General features: G+C 33.4%; 2 protein-coding genes across 2 annotated transcripts; both read left to right on the top strand.

Moving 5' to 3' along the window:
• Positions 1-578: 578 nt before the first annotated feature.
• Positions 579-5305, top strand: LOC112749977 (uncharacterized). Its single transcript, XM_025798446.3, has 8 exons — positions 579-1707; positions 1902-1996; positions 2149-2252; positions 2377-2477; positions 2587-2690; positions 3341-3778; positions 3907-4038; positions 4915-5305. The coding sequence occupies exons 1-8, from the start codon at positions 1420-1422 to the stop codon at positions 5072-5074; spliced, it is 1422 nt and encodes a 473-aa protein (XP_025654231.1). The 5' UTR covers positions 579-1419; the 3' UTR covers positions 5075-5305.
• A 680-nt stretch (positions 5306-5985) lies between these two features.
• LOC112749979 (uncharacterized) lies at positions 5986-11751 on the top strand. The gene is made up of 8 exons (XM_025798447.3): positions 5986-6395; positions 6496-6590; positions 6682-6785; positions 6869-6969; positions 7056-7159; positions 9855-10292; positions 11272-11397; positions 11504-11751. The coding sequence occupies exons 1-8, from the start codon at positions 6117-6119 to the stop codon at positions 11634-11636; spliced, it is 1380 nt and encodes a 459-aa protein (XP_025654232.1). The 5' UTR covers positions 5986-6116; the 3' UTR covers positions 11637-11751.
• Positions 11752-16004: the final 4253 nt, after the last annotated feature.

Here is a 16004-nt window from a genome sequence, read left to right as displayed (position 1 = left end):
TACACTTGCTAAACCTAAGTAGAGATAACCTTAACGACATAGACTAATACTCTTAGATAGTAACAAATAGACTTGGTATATCCAACTAAAATAGAAAAAAAGAAACAACTAGTATGCGTATTTATTTTCATTCGGATTAGATTTATCATCCTCATGTTTTATTTGTTTTGCTTGGGCATTGGTCCCGTTTCAAAAAATAAATAAATAAATGAAAAGCTTTATTGAATTCAGCCCACTATAGAAATAATAACGAAAGTTTTGAATGGAGTCACAGTTATGAAATCCAGCCCCCTAATAAATCTGTATGTCCCTACACATTTTTCTGTGGCAAGTGCCGACCACAATATTAAAGCGCGTTTACACCCCAATAGTTGCAATCATTTCTATGAGGATTTTATTTTTTTTATTATTATTATTTTCGGGAAGGGGTGGGACTGGAATATTTGATTCCAAATTTCAATAATAATAAATTAATAATAATAATAATAAAAGACACAAAAGATTGAATGGATAAGGTGGTGAATGAATACAGTTGGGGGAGTTGGTTTCATAACTGGGGAACCTTCCAGCTTTGCTACAGCACACTAGACCTGGAAGGAAACTCCTAGAATAATTAACTCTACTCGTATACTACTAACTTATTACCCCTTTGAATTATTAATATTATTACTCAATAATGCAAATAATCTAACCAACTTCACCTATTTTTCTCAAATAGTGTTTAGTAGTACAAGCATTAGGCACATAATTTCAAGCCTTTCTTCTAATACAATTTTTCCAAATTAGTAGCCGAAAAAATTGGCACTAATCTTTGGTTCGAGTAAGTTATACCCAATTTTAGTGGTACCCACCAAAATTGACAAAAAAAATCGGAGACTCAAGGATCTTGCTAGGACAAGTGTCATAGCTCAAAAAACCCAATCCAGCCCCCCCTTCTTTTTTTCTTCAACACAATATTACTTAATTTTTATTTTTATTATTATGGAAGTAAGGGTATTGCCGTATTCTGATTGGTCATTGGGTTTTGTGTTGTATGGTAGAAAACGTAGAAAATGTGTGTAACGTCAAAAGACCTTTTTTTTTTTAATTTTTTTTCCAAAGTCTAAAGAAAAGAAAGAGCGCGTAAGTTTTTCTTAATTCTTATTATTGCCATTGCCGTTGCCATATCCAACAAGGTTTCTTCTGCATAGAGGAGGAGATCTTCACAAGGGTCTCTTTCACCTTCAAAGCTTCAACTTTTTTTTCAATTAAAATAAAGTTTGACTCCTTTAAACTTGTTGCTTCCAGAGAGCCTTCTTTTGTTGTTTCGGTATAAAGGAAGGCTCTTTCGTTTGAAATCAATCTCTGGTCTTTTGTTGGTCCTTCTTCTTCTTCTTCCTCTTTCTTCTTCATCTTCTTGTAGACAAGGTGTTTGATAAAATGTTGAGGTTATGGATGGGGTATCTGAAGCTGGTGGAACTGTTTGTGAGCTCTTTGGTTCATTTGCTTTATGGATTCTACATTTTCAGCTCAGCTGTTGCTGGAGATTTATCTGAGTCGCTCAATGAAATTCTGTACCAAAAGCCTAAGAAGATTGTTGATGTCGTCAATAAGGTCAGTGAGAAGAGAATAATTTCTGCTGACGAAGAAAACAGTGCTGCTTCTACCAATGGTTATGATCTTCCTCCTATTGTTCTTGTTCATGGGATTTTTGGATTTGGCAAAGGGGTAAGATTTACCAAGTACCAATCTCCTTTTCTTTTTCTGCTTCAAAGTTACACGTTTTTGTTTTAGCTTTTGTTGGGTTGGGCTAAGTTTTTCTATCTTCCAATGAATAATAATATGATAAATTAATAATATAATTTGATTTTAATTTCTTTGCTGGGTTTTTTATTGTACATGATTGTTGTTTTCTCTTTTAGAAATTGGGTGCTTTGTCATACTTTGCTGGGGCAGAGAAGAAAGATGAAAGGGTTCTGGTTCCGGATTTGGGGTCTTTAACCAGCGTCCATGATAGGTGAGGTTCTAAGGCTTAAGAGAAAAAAAATTAATAATTTATGTCTGATGTTTATCATGGGTTTCCTCTTAATCGGTTTGTGTGTGATTTTCCAACAAATATCTTTTTTAATTCTGATTACTTAATTATTTATTTATTTATTTTTATTTCAGGGCACGAGAATTGTTCTATTATTTGAAGGGTGGCCAAGTTGATTATGGAGAAGAGCACAGCACGGCTTGTGGACACTCTCAATTTGGAAGAATTTATGAACAAGGTTCGAGGGATCATTCATTCATTCAATGCTTTCAGTTTGTTCTTGTTCTTTTGCACCGAACTCTGTTCTGCTTCCTTTGTATTTTTCCAGAGTTTCAATGGTGCATTTGTTGTGTTATTGGCAGGGCACTACCCTGAATGGGACGAGGATCACCCTATTCACTTTGTTGGACACTCGGCTGGAGCACAAGTTGTTCGTGTCATGCAACAAATGCTTGCTGATAAGGTTTTGATCCCTGATTTTCTCTGTCCTATTGGCACATAATGAGGTTGTCTTGTTTTATTTGTTGGTGTTCGTTCTTTTTGATAATTTGGTGTTCTAAATTTGTCTTCAGGCATTCAAGGGATATGAAAATACATCAGAACATTGGGTATTGAGCCTAACAGCATTATCTGGAGCGTTAAATGGCACTACAAGAACCTACTTAGACGGCATGCGGTGAGGCCTGATAACATCATTTTCATGCTTAATCCCAGTGAACTACCGGATAAGTTGTTTTGATTGTTTTGGTACATTCTTAAATTGATGTATTTAGATGCTATGACTCAATGCATCTGGATATAAATTTCATCCAAATACATCAATCTATGAATATAGTTTTTAGATGATAGGATAAAATGGCTTAAACCCAGTTGGGCAAGCAAGAGGGATCAACTAACCCTTTGGGATTCAGCAATGTTCTGCTCATATAAGAATACCAGAAAAGTTATAACGCCTTGTCAACATTGGAGGGAATACTTTAGGGTTTTACTTTAGCAACCTATCTATTTAAGCTTCTTGGTTCAATTTTAAAAAGTGGGATTTGTGACAGCATGCAATTGTTCCAACTTCCATGGAAAACGAATCAAATGAAAAATAGACAAATCACCAGGATGATGTAGTACTAGAAGGCTGTTTAGCTGTTGCTTCTTGTTATGGGGATTAATTCTTGCATCAATGGAAGTTCTTGAGCTTTTCAATGAAAACCATCAATTCTCGACAAATTCTCTCTTTCTTGTATCATTTGATTGCATTTTGCAAATTATCAAAGAGTTTGCTACATTTAGTGATCTAAACGCTAATCCACGCACAATTTGGGATTCTTTCAGGCCAGAAGATGGAGTATCATTGAAAAATGTTTGCCTGCTACAAATTTGCCGCATTGGGGTGCTTATATATGATTGGTTCGACATTCCCTGGCTGAAGAATTACTATAACTTTGGCTTTGATCATTTCAACATGTCGTGGAAGAAGGCAGGGATATCCGGCCTTGTTGACTGCCTCCTGGGGAATGCTGGTCCATTTGCTTCAGGGGATTGGATCCTCCCTGACCTTACAATTCAAGGTACTATAAAACTAAACAGCCAACTACGCACATTTCCAGACACGTACTACTTCAGCTACGCTACAAAGCGTACCAGGAAGGTCCGGGGAATCACGGTTCCTTCAGGCATACTTGGAATTCACCCGCTACTCTTTGTCAGAGTTTTGCAAATGAGCCAGTGGACCTATCCTCCAAATGCTCCTCTCCCTTATAAAGGCTACAGGTTGGTTCTTGAATGCATTAGATATTTAGATTTATTTTTCGTCATCATCTGTAGTTCCTTACTTAATAACCCAATCGAAATTTATATGAACGTTGATCAACCAAAGTTTTATGTAACTGCTTGTGCAGAGATGAGGACTGGCATGACAATGATGGAGCGATGAACACAATATCTATGACTCATCCACGTCTCCCAATTGAACACCCCAGCCACTTTGTAGAAAACGATTCTGACTGCCAGCCCTTAGAACCTGGGATCTGGTAAGTAACACCATCCCATATCTGGGTTTTTTGAGTCACATTGGTAGCCCATAACACATTGGTAGTTCCAACACTGATAATCTTGGACAAACTACTTTAGCTACTGGAAATCATTATATAATGCAGTGCCGTCATCTTATAAGTTATTGTAAATAATGCAGAGATGTATTGCTGACAATGAATTAACATCATTATAAAATTGACAATATCATTTTTTTTTAAACTGATATTAGGGAGCACTTAAATGCAATGATCATTTTCCACTTCTTTTCGGAGTTTTCAAATTTATGTGGATGATTCCCTTTCATCTATTAAGTTTATGGTCAGAAAAGCTAGGGGAGAAAAGAAGTCTACTGCTTAAGACAATCATGCTAGGTGTACACTAAATCAATTACCAAATCAGCTACCTGTATAAAATATATGTTAGAATACAAAATACACATTAAAAATGAATCAAACAACACTTGTATTTATACATAAATACATGGTGGTTGATTTTTAGAGTGCACATGGTATTTTTGTTCTGAAAAATGTTCTGGATTGAATGCTCCCTAAGTAGTAATGAAGGAATCTAGTTGCAAGTTGCAAATTGCTTACTAAGTACTCCTTTCATTCCATATTTGATAAATCATTTTGATTTTCCTAATATATTCATAAATCAATGAATCCTATGCAATCTTATCCAAATACATTCATTTATTAATGTACTAGGAATGTTAAAACGACTTATCCAGTATAAGAATAGAGGGAGTTCTTAGTAACGGTATTTAGCCTATTCAATTACTTTAATTTTAGCATTTATGCAAAGTTTCTTATTTAAATTGTGAGAAATTATTGAGTGCACTAACTAAAACTATGATATATGGATTGAAACAGGTACTACAAGTATGTTGAAGGTGATCACATACAATTCATTATTAACAGGGAGAGAGCAGGAGTGCAGTTTGATTTAATCTATGACAGCATTTTTGAACGCTGCAGGAAGCATGTTTTCAGAAAGAAGCTTCCAACAGTGCCAAATGAAGTCCATCACTAGCCTTAAATTTGCATCTCTTAGACACACCCTCTCTCCCCATTTATCAATTGAACAGAGAAAAAAAAAAAGGCCATTCAATTCATTTCTACCCCTCACCTTTGTAAATGTAAAAATTTTCTCTCATTTTTCCAATTTATTTGTAGAATTATGAGAAGTATCAGAATCAAGTAGTGTATACAGTGCTATGAATGCTATCAAAAGTGAAAATTAATTACATATAATTTGTTCAAATGTAAGTCTCTTTTGGATGTGTTAAGCTTTGCCATAGTAATTTGTAAAGATGCCAAGGGTCTTGGCCATGGGCATAAATGCAATGGTTGTGACTTATTCATAGGCCTGGTTTTACTCTTTGTGCAACACAAATCATGTGTTTCTAACCCCGGGTAATTTTGAGAAATGCTAATTATACAACTAAATGTTAACTAACAACCAAGTGAGAAATTAATTTGGGTTAGTCGAGTGATTAGTTTATTCAATTGTTTAAGCAAGTGTTGGGAATTTGAATTTTATTTTATGTATATAGTAACTCATTGATTAGTGACAACCCCTTATATGGAGTTCTGATTTGCGATATATTAGTAGTTCTTAATCTATTGGGCAGGGGATATTATAAGAAAAAAAAAAAAAAACAACCGCCTGGCGCCTGGTGAGGACAAATTGGACTTTTTCAGTTTTTTTTGTATGGTGTAAACTGTAAATGAGTTACTGACTACCAGACAAAATATGGACACCACTTTGCATGAATGAATATTTAGCCTAAGACATAAGTTTGTGTGTGTGTGTTTTTTTGGACATTTATGTACTTGCGTGAAGGTAATATGTACTATGAGTCGTCCAAAGAGGCTTATCAGGCTTCCCTAAGGTTCATTCTAAACATACTTACCTTATATGATTTATTTAATAAATAGAGGAACCTATCGTATGATATATAAAATGAGAACATTGTTAGCTTCAAGAGCTAGAAACGACTCGTGCACTGAACATTTTAAACAAGCTCATTTTTTGGAACTTGTTGATTATATTTTTTGGGCACCCATCAAAGATGATTGCAATTTGGGCTACTTATCAACACTTGGTGGAACTAGTCGTGAGCTACTTGGTTCATTTTCTTTGTGAATTTTATTATTTTGGCTTAGCATTTGCAGGAGAAATCTCACATGCCCTTGAAGAGTTTCCGCATTTTCTTAGGCCTAACATCAGTAATGTTGGGACCGGAGACGAAACAATACCTAAAGGACAAAGAGAAAGCAAGGTTGATAATGATTTGCCTACTATTGTTTGGGTTCATGGGTTTTTGGGATTTGGGCCATTTGACAAAAGGGTGAGCCCAATGTTTTTTCCCCTTAATTCCTTTGTTTTCCCATTTATGTTTTTGCCTTAAATTTCACTTCTTTAACTCTCTGATTAATCTTAATTCCCAGAGGTTAGGTTCTTTATCAAACTTTGCTGGGGCAGAGAACGAAGATCAAAGGGTTCTTGTCCCTTATTTGGGGTCTTTACCCAGTGTTTATGATAGGTGAGGTTTAGTATGGATCGTCCTAGTAGGAGAATTCTTCACACTTGTTTGCAAGTGTTATAATATAAATTATCTTTCTGGTTATATACAGAGCACGGGAATTGTTCTATTATTTAAAAGGTGGCCAAGTTGATTATGGCGAAGAACACAGCAAAACTTGCGGGCACTCACAGTTTGGACGAATCTACGAAAGAGGTTCGTTCAAGGATCTTATGTTATTTACTTATATTTTATTTATATGCATAATTTCCTGTGCTGATCGATATTGGGGGTGACAGGGCACTACCCAGACTGGGACGAGGAACATCCTATTCACTTTGTTGGGCATTCAGGTGGAGCACAGGTTGTGCGTGTCTTGCAACAAATGCTTGCTGATAAGGTTGTTGCTCCTAATCCATGGGTTGTGTTACGTGTGATATATGGTTAATACATTCTGCATTTCTTTTTTAATATTATTATTTCCAGGCATTTAAGGGGTATGGAAACACCTCTGAGAACTGGGTATTAAGCATCACTTCACTATCAGGAACGTTGAATGGGACCACCAGAACTTACATTGATGGCATGGAGTGAGTTCTCTTGTTAACTTCTATTGATAAGTTATATATATTATTGGGTGAATTATATGGTAAAGATGTACAGATTTTTCCTTTTCTTTAATAGAATGAAAGAGAGATTAATAAAGGTAGGATCCACATTTTAAATAATAACAAAATAATAAAAAATAATTATAAAAGGAATTATGTTCTCTCTATACCACTCCAATTTATGCAGTAGAGTGTCCCATATTATTGACATCAAATCACTTATTTTAAAGTTCAAAGTTGTTAGATGTGGATTTAAAACGTGATTGTACATAATACATATGTTTATTTTATGCCTAAAAATGTTATATTCACATAAAAAATCAGTCTTTATATATTTGTATATATAAATATATGTTATTTAATTTATTTTTAATAAAAAATTCTAAAAGATCGTCAAAATTTATTATTTTTAGCCATCATTTAGTCGTCAACTCAATTTCTTTAGTTTAATAATCCAACAACATACTTTATCCCATATTTTTAAATATTGATGGTTAAATGATAACAAAAAACAATAAATTCTGATGACCTTCTAGTATTCCAAATTTCAATATGTATTTTTTATTTTAATGTGCATTCTATACGAGTGACTAATGAATAAAGCTCGACAACCATACAAAATACTTAACAAAGTCTAACCAAGTTGTTATAATCATTTTTCATATCACGCGCTTCGTGTTCCTCCTCTCCTTTTCCTTCGTGTTTCTCTTCATTCTTCTTTGCAATCTTCCTCCTCCTCCCACTAATCTCCTTTTCTTTCGCATTTCTCCTCATTCTTCTTCGCGTTCTTCCTCCTCCTCCTCCCACTGATGTTGCTACTTCTTCGTCTTCTCCTTTTTTTTTTCCTCATCTTTCTCTTTCGTTACCTTTGTCGTCACCACCACTACACCACTACTTCCTCCTCCTCCTCCTCCTCCATCATCATTATTATCATCATGGTTATCCTATGATGCACGGACAATAAGACGGATACGAGACACGACACGATACGGGACACGCCGACACGTGAATTTTAAAATTTTATAAGATACGGGGACATGCATACATATAAAATAGAAAGTAGTTTTTAGATAAATTGTAATGATATTTTGATATTTTATTAATATTAAAATATAAATTAATTTTTTTAATTATTTTTAATATCTTATTTTAATTATATCAAGTATTTAAAATATTTTTTATTTATATCTAAATTTATTTCAAGAATATATGTTACGAATAAGACTGGACACACTGATACGTGATGATATTTAGGTGTGTCCAAGCGTGTTTGTCGAAGAATTTTTTATTTTTTATTAAGACACGGTTGGACATACCAGACACGTGTGTCGGACGAGTGTCAGTGAGTATCGTGTCCAAAATGTATCCGACACGCGGACACGGCAACTCAACGAAGTGTCCGTGTGGTGGTTATCGTTATTGTCATCATCGTCATCTTCTTCTTATATGTATAACATTTTAAATCCAGAATGCACTGAAATTCTTTAATGCTGACGGCACACAAACTCAATTTAAAACAAGTTTAGACCAAAAGTGCACCTTATTTAAATATAGAATGCACCAAAATTAAATCCAAAATGCACCAAAATTACTTAATGATAACGATATACAAACAAATTCAGTTCAAAACAAGCACAGACCAAGTGCACATTATTTAAATCCAGAATGCACCAAAATTATTTACTGATGATGACACACGAACAACTCAATTTAAAATAAGCACAGAGCAAAAATGCACCTTAGTTAAATTTAGAATGCATCAAAATTACTTAATAATGACAACATACAAACAAACTCAGTTCAAAATAAGCACAATACCTTATTTAAATCCAAAATATACTGAAATAATAACTCAAAACTCCTCCTCCTCCTCCTAACAAGAATGAAAAAAGAAAAAAATTAAACAAAAAAAAAAATACATAATATTACAAAATTATTAGGAAGAGGAAAAAAAGAAAAAAAAAGGAGCAACAACAGCAACAATAAAAGAACGTTGATGAGGAGAAAATACGCGAAAAAGGAGGAGAAATGTGAAGAAGAAAAAAAATGCAAAAATATTTACGTTAGTGGGATAATTTGAAGTGTGTATTCACGTTTTCACCAATAAAATTAATTTTTGTTGGTTAAAAATGTAGTAAGATTGATAACTAATTTAGTGACAAAAAATAAAAGTTAGGACATAATAAGAGGACAATGATTCTTTTAAATTAAAAATTGTAATCTGTATAAAGTTCTTTAATTTTTATATTAGTGTCTCCTAATTTTAATTTTTTTCCTCTTTTAAAGTTTTATTTTTCATTTTGACTCCGACAAAATGTTCTGCCTCCACTCTTGTTGGTAGTTGATTTTTTTTATATATACTATGGGAAATATTTCAAATGCACCGGGGAGTACCGGTGCACCAATTGTTTTAACCGTTAATTTCAATTAATATATATTATATATATTTTTTATAGTTTAGATCAACGGTTAACCGATACTCCTGGTGTACTTAAAATGTTTCCTATACTATGTTTGTTTGGTACGCCATATGCTCAAAAGTTTTTAAAAGCAACATCAAAGATCAATTTTTTTTAAAAAATTTTCATAAATATTCTCGTATCATTCATGTCATATAATGAATTATCTCAACGATAATCATTATTTATGAAATGTTGATTTGATATATATGATTCAGGCCTGGAGATGGTAGATCATTGAAACCTATTTGCATGCTACAACTCTTTCGCATTGCGGTGATAATTTATGATTGGTTAGACATTTGGATGCTAAAGAAACGCTATAATTTTGGGTTGGATCACTTTGACTTGTCATGGAGAAAGAAGGGCATTTTGGGTATTTGGAAATGCCTAATAGGGAAAGAAGGTCCATTTTGTTCAGGGGATTGGATCCTCCCTGACCTCACAATTCAAGGGTGTATAAGACTGAACAAACATATACGTACATTCCCAAAAACATACTACATGAGCTACGCTACAAAGCGTACGTGGAAGCTGATGGGTTTCACAATTCATTCAAGCATGGTCAAGATTACGCCATTGCTTTTCTTGAGGGTCTTGCAGATGGCTCAGTGGTGTTATCCTTCACACTTGACTCCACCTTATAAAGGCTACAGGTAAGTAACTATACAGTTTTTTGTTCCAATGGTCGAATGTCATTGAACTCACTTTTGTAACATATTTTATACACCATTATTAATAGTAAAAATGATTTTTAAAAGATTTGATATGCATCTATTTGTTTCTTCAAAGATCAAACACAATAAATTAGTCTCTAAAAAATTAATTAGGTTAAGTATACACTAAAATTAATCACTAAATTCCATCACTAATATACAATATTTATTAGAATACAAAATATACTTAAACAATATATATATTTATAGGAACATAAATACTAAAATATACTATAATTGATTTTAATATATAAATAACATTTTTGTTACAAAATATAATCTTAAATCAAATTAGATCTCCTATCAATTAAAAAATACCATATGATGTAAATCATTTTGTGACATGTCATTGTTTAAACGGCGAAAAGATCAATTTGATTTGATATTACGAGATTGACACAAAACATAATTTTTTTTTGAGACTATTTTGATTATTAAACCATTTTACATATATAAAAAAATTATGAAGTATATACACTTTCTTGAATTATTATATTTATGTGTCTAACACATTTTAAATACTATATTCATTTGATATTTGTCCAACATATATATCTTTTGTGTTCAATTATGTCAATAAAAAATAAAAGAATATTTTTCCAAATATATTTGAGAACATATTTAAATAAAATTGCGTGTCATTAGTATGTTAAACTTTATTTTTAATCTATATATTTTTAAAATAAATTTTAAAATAGTATATATTATTATTTATTAAAATAAAAAATTATTTTAAATATTTTATATATTAACACTTAAAATATTATTTGTATTTTAATATCGATAAAATAAACATAAGATACTATGATAATTTATTTAAAAATTATGATAATTTTTTTTTAAGTCAGTGCTTCATTGATCAAAATTAAAGCCATATTTATTAGATAACACATAAATTTGGTGTACAATGCAATACAAGGGATGGTGATTGGCAGGAGAATGATGGAGCAGTAAACACAATATCCATGACACATCCTCGTTTCCCAATTGAACATCCCAATTGCTTCCTTCAAAACGATTCTTCACTCATCAAACCAGGCATCTGGTACGCACGCTCCCATCCTTAACCGTTAATTCTTTCAATTTGCCCCAATATAATTAGGTCAAATTCAATCAGTTCTTGTATTCTTGTGTTTAATTTGATGAATCAGGTACTACAAGGTTGTGGAGGGTGATCATATACCGTTCATCGTGAATCATAAGAGAGCAAAACCACCCTTTGATGTAATATTTGATACTATTTTCGATTGTTGCAGGAACAAGCATATACATAGGAACAAATAATGACAAGTCCTTTACTAACTTATTCGATCACTTTATACTATCATCATAACGTTGCTTTGTAACAAAATCATATATTCTGTTGCTTAATAAATAATATAGCCGTCATGTTGCAGCAATTCCAATTTATTCTTGATGACAGCGTAACCAAGCAATAATCTCTATCATGTCTCTATAAAATTCCGTTATTGTCAAAATCTATATTTGTACACTTTTTTTTTGAACAGAGTTCAGTATAAAAAATCAATCCGTAGTCATATCTGATATTGCCATCAATAATCATAGGGATCAATAGCTATTCTATTTTTTATAGCTCCTAATCGAGATGGTAATTATTTCTGCTACATCGGTTTCTTGATTTCTAAAGATTCTGTCATTCTTTTAACTAAGTATTTCAAATAATAGCAAAAAAAAAAAAAAAAAAATCAATCAACCACCTATTACGTTTTTTCGTTTTCAATAGCACACCAGTTCAACTCTCAAAGTATTACTTAATTGTCCCCGAAACAGCCTATAGTTTATCATAGACAAATAACAAAGCACACCACAACTGCCAAGTAAACTCACAACTAAAGAACAAGTGGTGAATATTCTCAATAACTTTTTTACACAATATATAAATCTTATTGTTTTGATCAATAACGCCTAATCTACATAATCTCTCTTTAGTATTAACCCTGCCAACTAACACAAACCAGATGAATAACTCAACTCGTGGTGGCACCAAGCCTCTCCAAATAGCACTAGTGAAATTATAGATTATAATATCTTTCGGGAGTGTTTCAGCCTGCAAAATATGCACAAAAGGTTAGTTGAATAAACACCTGATTTATCAAATTTTCACACTAATCGGTCATCTCTCTCAAATGTTAATTTTCTTTCCAACCAAGTATTTCAAATGATAGTAAAAAAACTAATCAACTACCTATTACGTTCTTTCTTTTTTTAAAGGTGCACCTGGCAAATTCTCAAACTTAACCCTTGGAACAACCTATAGTTTATTATAAGCAAGCAACCAAACACACCACACATGTCAAGTAAACTCACAATCAAGGAATAAGTGGTGAACATTTTCAATATCTTTTTTTACATAATACACAAATCTTATCGTTTTGGTCAATAACGCCAAATCTACATAATCTTTTTTAGTATTAACCCTGCCGACTACAAACAAGGTGAATAACTCAACTCGTGGTGGCACCAAGGCTCTCTAAATAACACTAGTGAAACTATAGCTTGTAATACCCTCTGGGAGCGTTTCAGCCTGCAAAACCTACACAAAAGAGTTAGTTGAATAAATGCCTAATTTATCAAATTTTCACACTAATCGGTCCTCCCTCTTAGCTGTTAATTTGACTGATTGTAAAACCCCACGAAGTTGGTTAACTGATTCGAATTCCTATTGGAATAGTTTCCTTCTCCATTGAAAATTTCATATCCACTATAGCCCATCCCGAAACCTATAATCTCCTATAACAGATTCTCTTTGATTTGAGATCGAGAAGAGCCTTAAAAAAGTGACCTTTAACACACCAAACAGTAGCCAATCATCCTCCCAGAATCGAACCCTTCTTCCACCCTTATCTCCAAAGATAGCCCTTTGATTATCTTATCTCTCATCTCCTGCTTCTTTATTTGTAGCTGACATATATCCTTTCAAGGACTCCCTCTTTTAAGTATAGGCTGACCAAAGAGTAATTCATTAGGATTCAAGCTATTGTAAGAGCACACAATTTTCTTTCATAATGGACAATCTTCTTTTGAAAATCACCACCACCACTTGAACAAAAGAGCTGTATTACGAATCACTGCATCACCTACTCCCAAACTACCTTGCCTTTTTGGAGCTTGTACTATTTCTCACATCACTATAGGTAATCCGTGTTTGTCGGCCTCCTTACTCCACAAGAGCCTTCTCTGCAAAGAAATGAACTTCTCTACCACTACTTTGGGCATATTATACAAGTTGAGGTAGTAAACTAGCAGACTATTAAGCACATATTTAATAAGAACTAGCTTACTAACTTTATTAAGTATTTTTGCTTTCCACAAGTTGAGTTTCTCTTTCATTTTATCTATTAACGGTTTTCATGTCTTGACCAGTCTCGAATTCGCTCCTAAAAAAATACCAAGATATTATGACTGGCAACGAAGCTTTCTTGCACCCCAACAATCTACACATCCTTTGTGTCCACTCCTGCTCGTAATTAACCGGAATCAAGCTAGATATATTGAAATTAATACTCAGTGCATATATCATCTCAAAGCACTGTAGAGGTCGTTTGTAGTTCCTGATAGTCTCGTCTTCCTGTGGCAAAATAATATGGTGTTGCCCGCAAATTGCTGATGAGACAACTCAATATTGTTCCTTCCAACCAACAATGAAAAAAATTGTTCATTTTTTACTGTCTCCCTTACCATCCTATGGAGAACATCAACAATAAGAACAAATAGGAATGGAGAAAGAGGATCGCCTTACCTTAGGCTCATTTCCATCTTAAAAGATTTAGATGGCGAACCATTTATCATAATTGACATAGATGCCGTACAGACACATTCCTCAATCCACCCTCTCCATTATTTACCAAAGTCCATTTTCTGAAGTACAATATTCACAAAGCTCCACTTGGCTCTATCATAAGCTTTTTGAAAATCCAGCTTAATTATCGCTGAGCTCTTCTTCCTTGTCTTCAACTACTGCACAGTTTCAAAAGCAATCAAAGCCCCATCATGTATCTTCCTCCCATTCACAAAAGTACTCTGGGCCTTTCCTACTAATTCTGGCGTTACCCTCCTTATTTTTCAAACTAACACATTTGATTGAATTGCACACACATCCTACCATGCTAATCGGTTAAAGGTCTTTAATCTCCTTAGCTCGAATAAAATTTGGAGCTAGAGCCACCCATGTAACATTAGAATCTCTTGGTAGCTTAGTTGACTGAAAAAAATCCATCACAACTGACAACTGTAGTGAATTCTAACCCAATTTCTCCCCAGCACTTCTTGATGAAGTTCATATTGTAACCATCACAACCAGGAGTTTGAGACGACTCACAATCCCATACTGCATCCTTTATTTCTTTAATCGATGACATTCTCTCTAATTCTGTAGACTCTTCTTCATGTATTTGATTAACTAACCCATTACGAAAACCTATCAAAGGTGAAGTTTCTTGATGATATAAATTCTTGTAAAAGTCTCTTATAGCTATCTTAATCCTGGCTTGATTCCTCACCAATCTTTTATTTATCATTAAGACATCAATCCAATTACTCTTTCTTCTTGCTGAGGCTAAGTTATGAAAATATTTAGTATTCTTATCCATATGTTTAGTATACTGAGACCTTGACATCTGTTTCTAATGTATTTCCTTCCTAACATACCATTTCTTATATAAATTAATGAGAGCCTTCCTTCTTGCCTTCATTGCTCCACATAAACCCATCACTAACCATATCATCTACCTTCCTGATTTCATCCTCCAGTTTCTTTATCCTCAAATCAATATCACTAAAATTCTTCTTATGCCAAGGTATTGTCAAAGCCTTTAACTTTTCAGTAAATTGAACCTCTCATAGACCCCTCCATTCTTCCTTCACCATTTTAAGAAAGTCCTCATGTGTGAACCAAGAATCTAAGCTTTGGAATGGTCTTAGACCCCCTCCCATTCTACTATCCTCTACTATCAATGGACAATGATAAGATAATCCTCTTGGTCCACCTTTAAGCCGCATCTCAGAAAATTCCTCAACCCATTTCAAGCTAATCAAAACTCTATCAAGGTGGACTGTACGATTGGCCCTTGAACTATGCAAACTTACGATCATTCAATTCTAGATCCATTAGCTCCATATCCTATATCCAGTTTTTTAAAATCTTTTCCTGATGTTGTTAATGTTCTAGCTCCTTTTCTTTCTTCCAATTGCACAACCTCATTGAAGTCACCCATGTAGCAAAAAGGTACTTGACATACTCCTGACACAAAACTCAACTCTTCCCACACAGTAAGCTTTTTCTCTCTTACATGTACACCATACACCAAACAAAATGCACAATTAAACTCGTTGTTTATCAACACCCCTTCAACACACAACCATCTCTCCCTTTTATAATATTTACTCATCCAAAACATATTTCGTCCCACATCATCAATAAACATTTCGGAAGCATTTGTATACTATTATTGCACACACCAATAAGTGGCTCTCCTCCTGTACAATGAACGAGTATTTTTGCTATCACACAAATGCTTTTAATCTACCTCATAAAGAGAACATACATTAATAAAAAAATAGTCATAAAAAATATAAAATAAAAGATTAAGTTATTATTTTAAAGCAATTACTCTAGTATCTTTCAGAAATTAG

Source organism: Arachis hypogaea, chromosome 15 (genome assembly GCF_003086295.3).
Source record: "Arachis hypogaea cultivar Tifrunner chromosome 15, arahy.Tifrunner.gnm2.J5K5, whole genome shotgun sequence".
NCBI lineage: Eukaryota > Viridiplantae > Streptophyta > Magnoliopsida > Fabales > Fabaceae > Arachis > Arachis hypogaea.
Note: the sequence above shows the minus strand (reverse complement) of the source record. Positions and strands in the feature narration are given on the sequence as shown.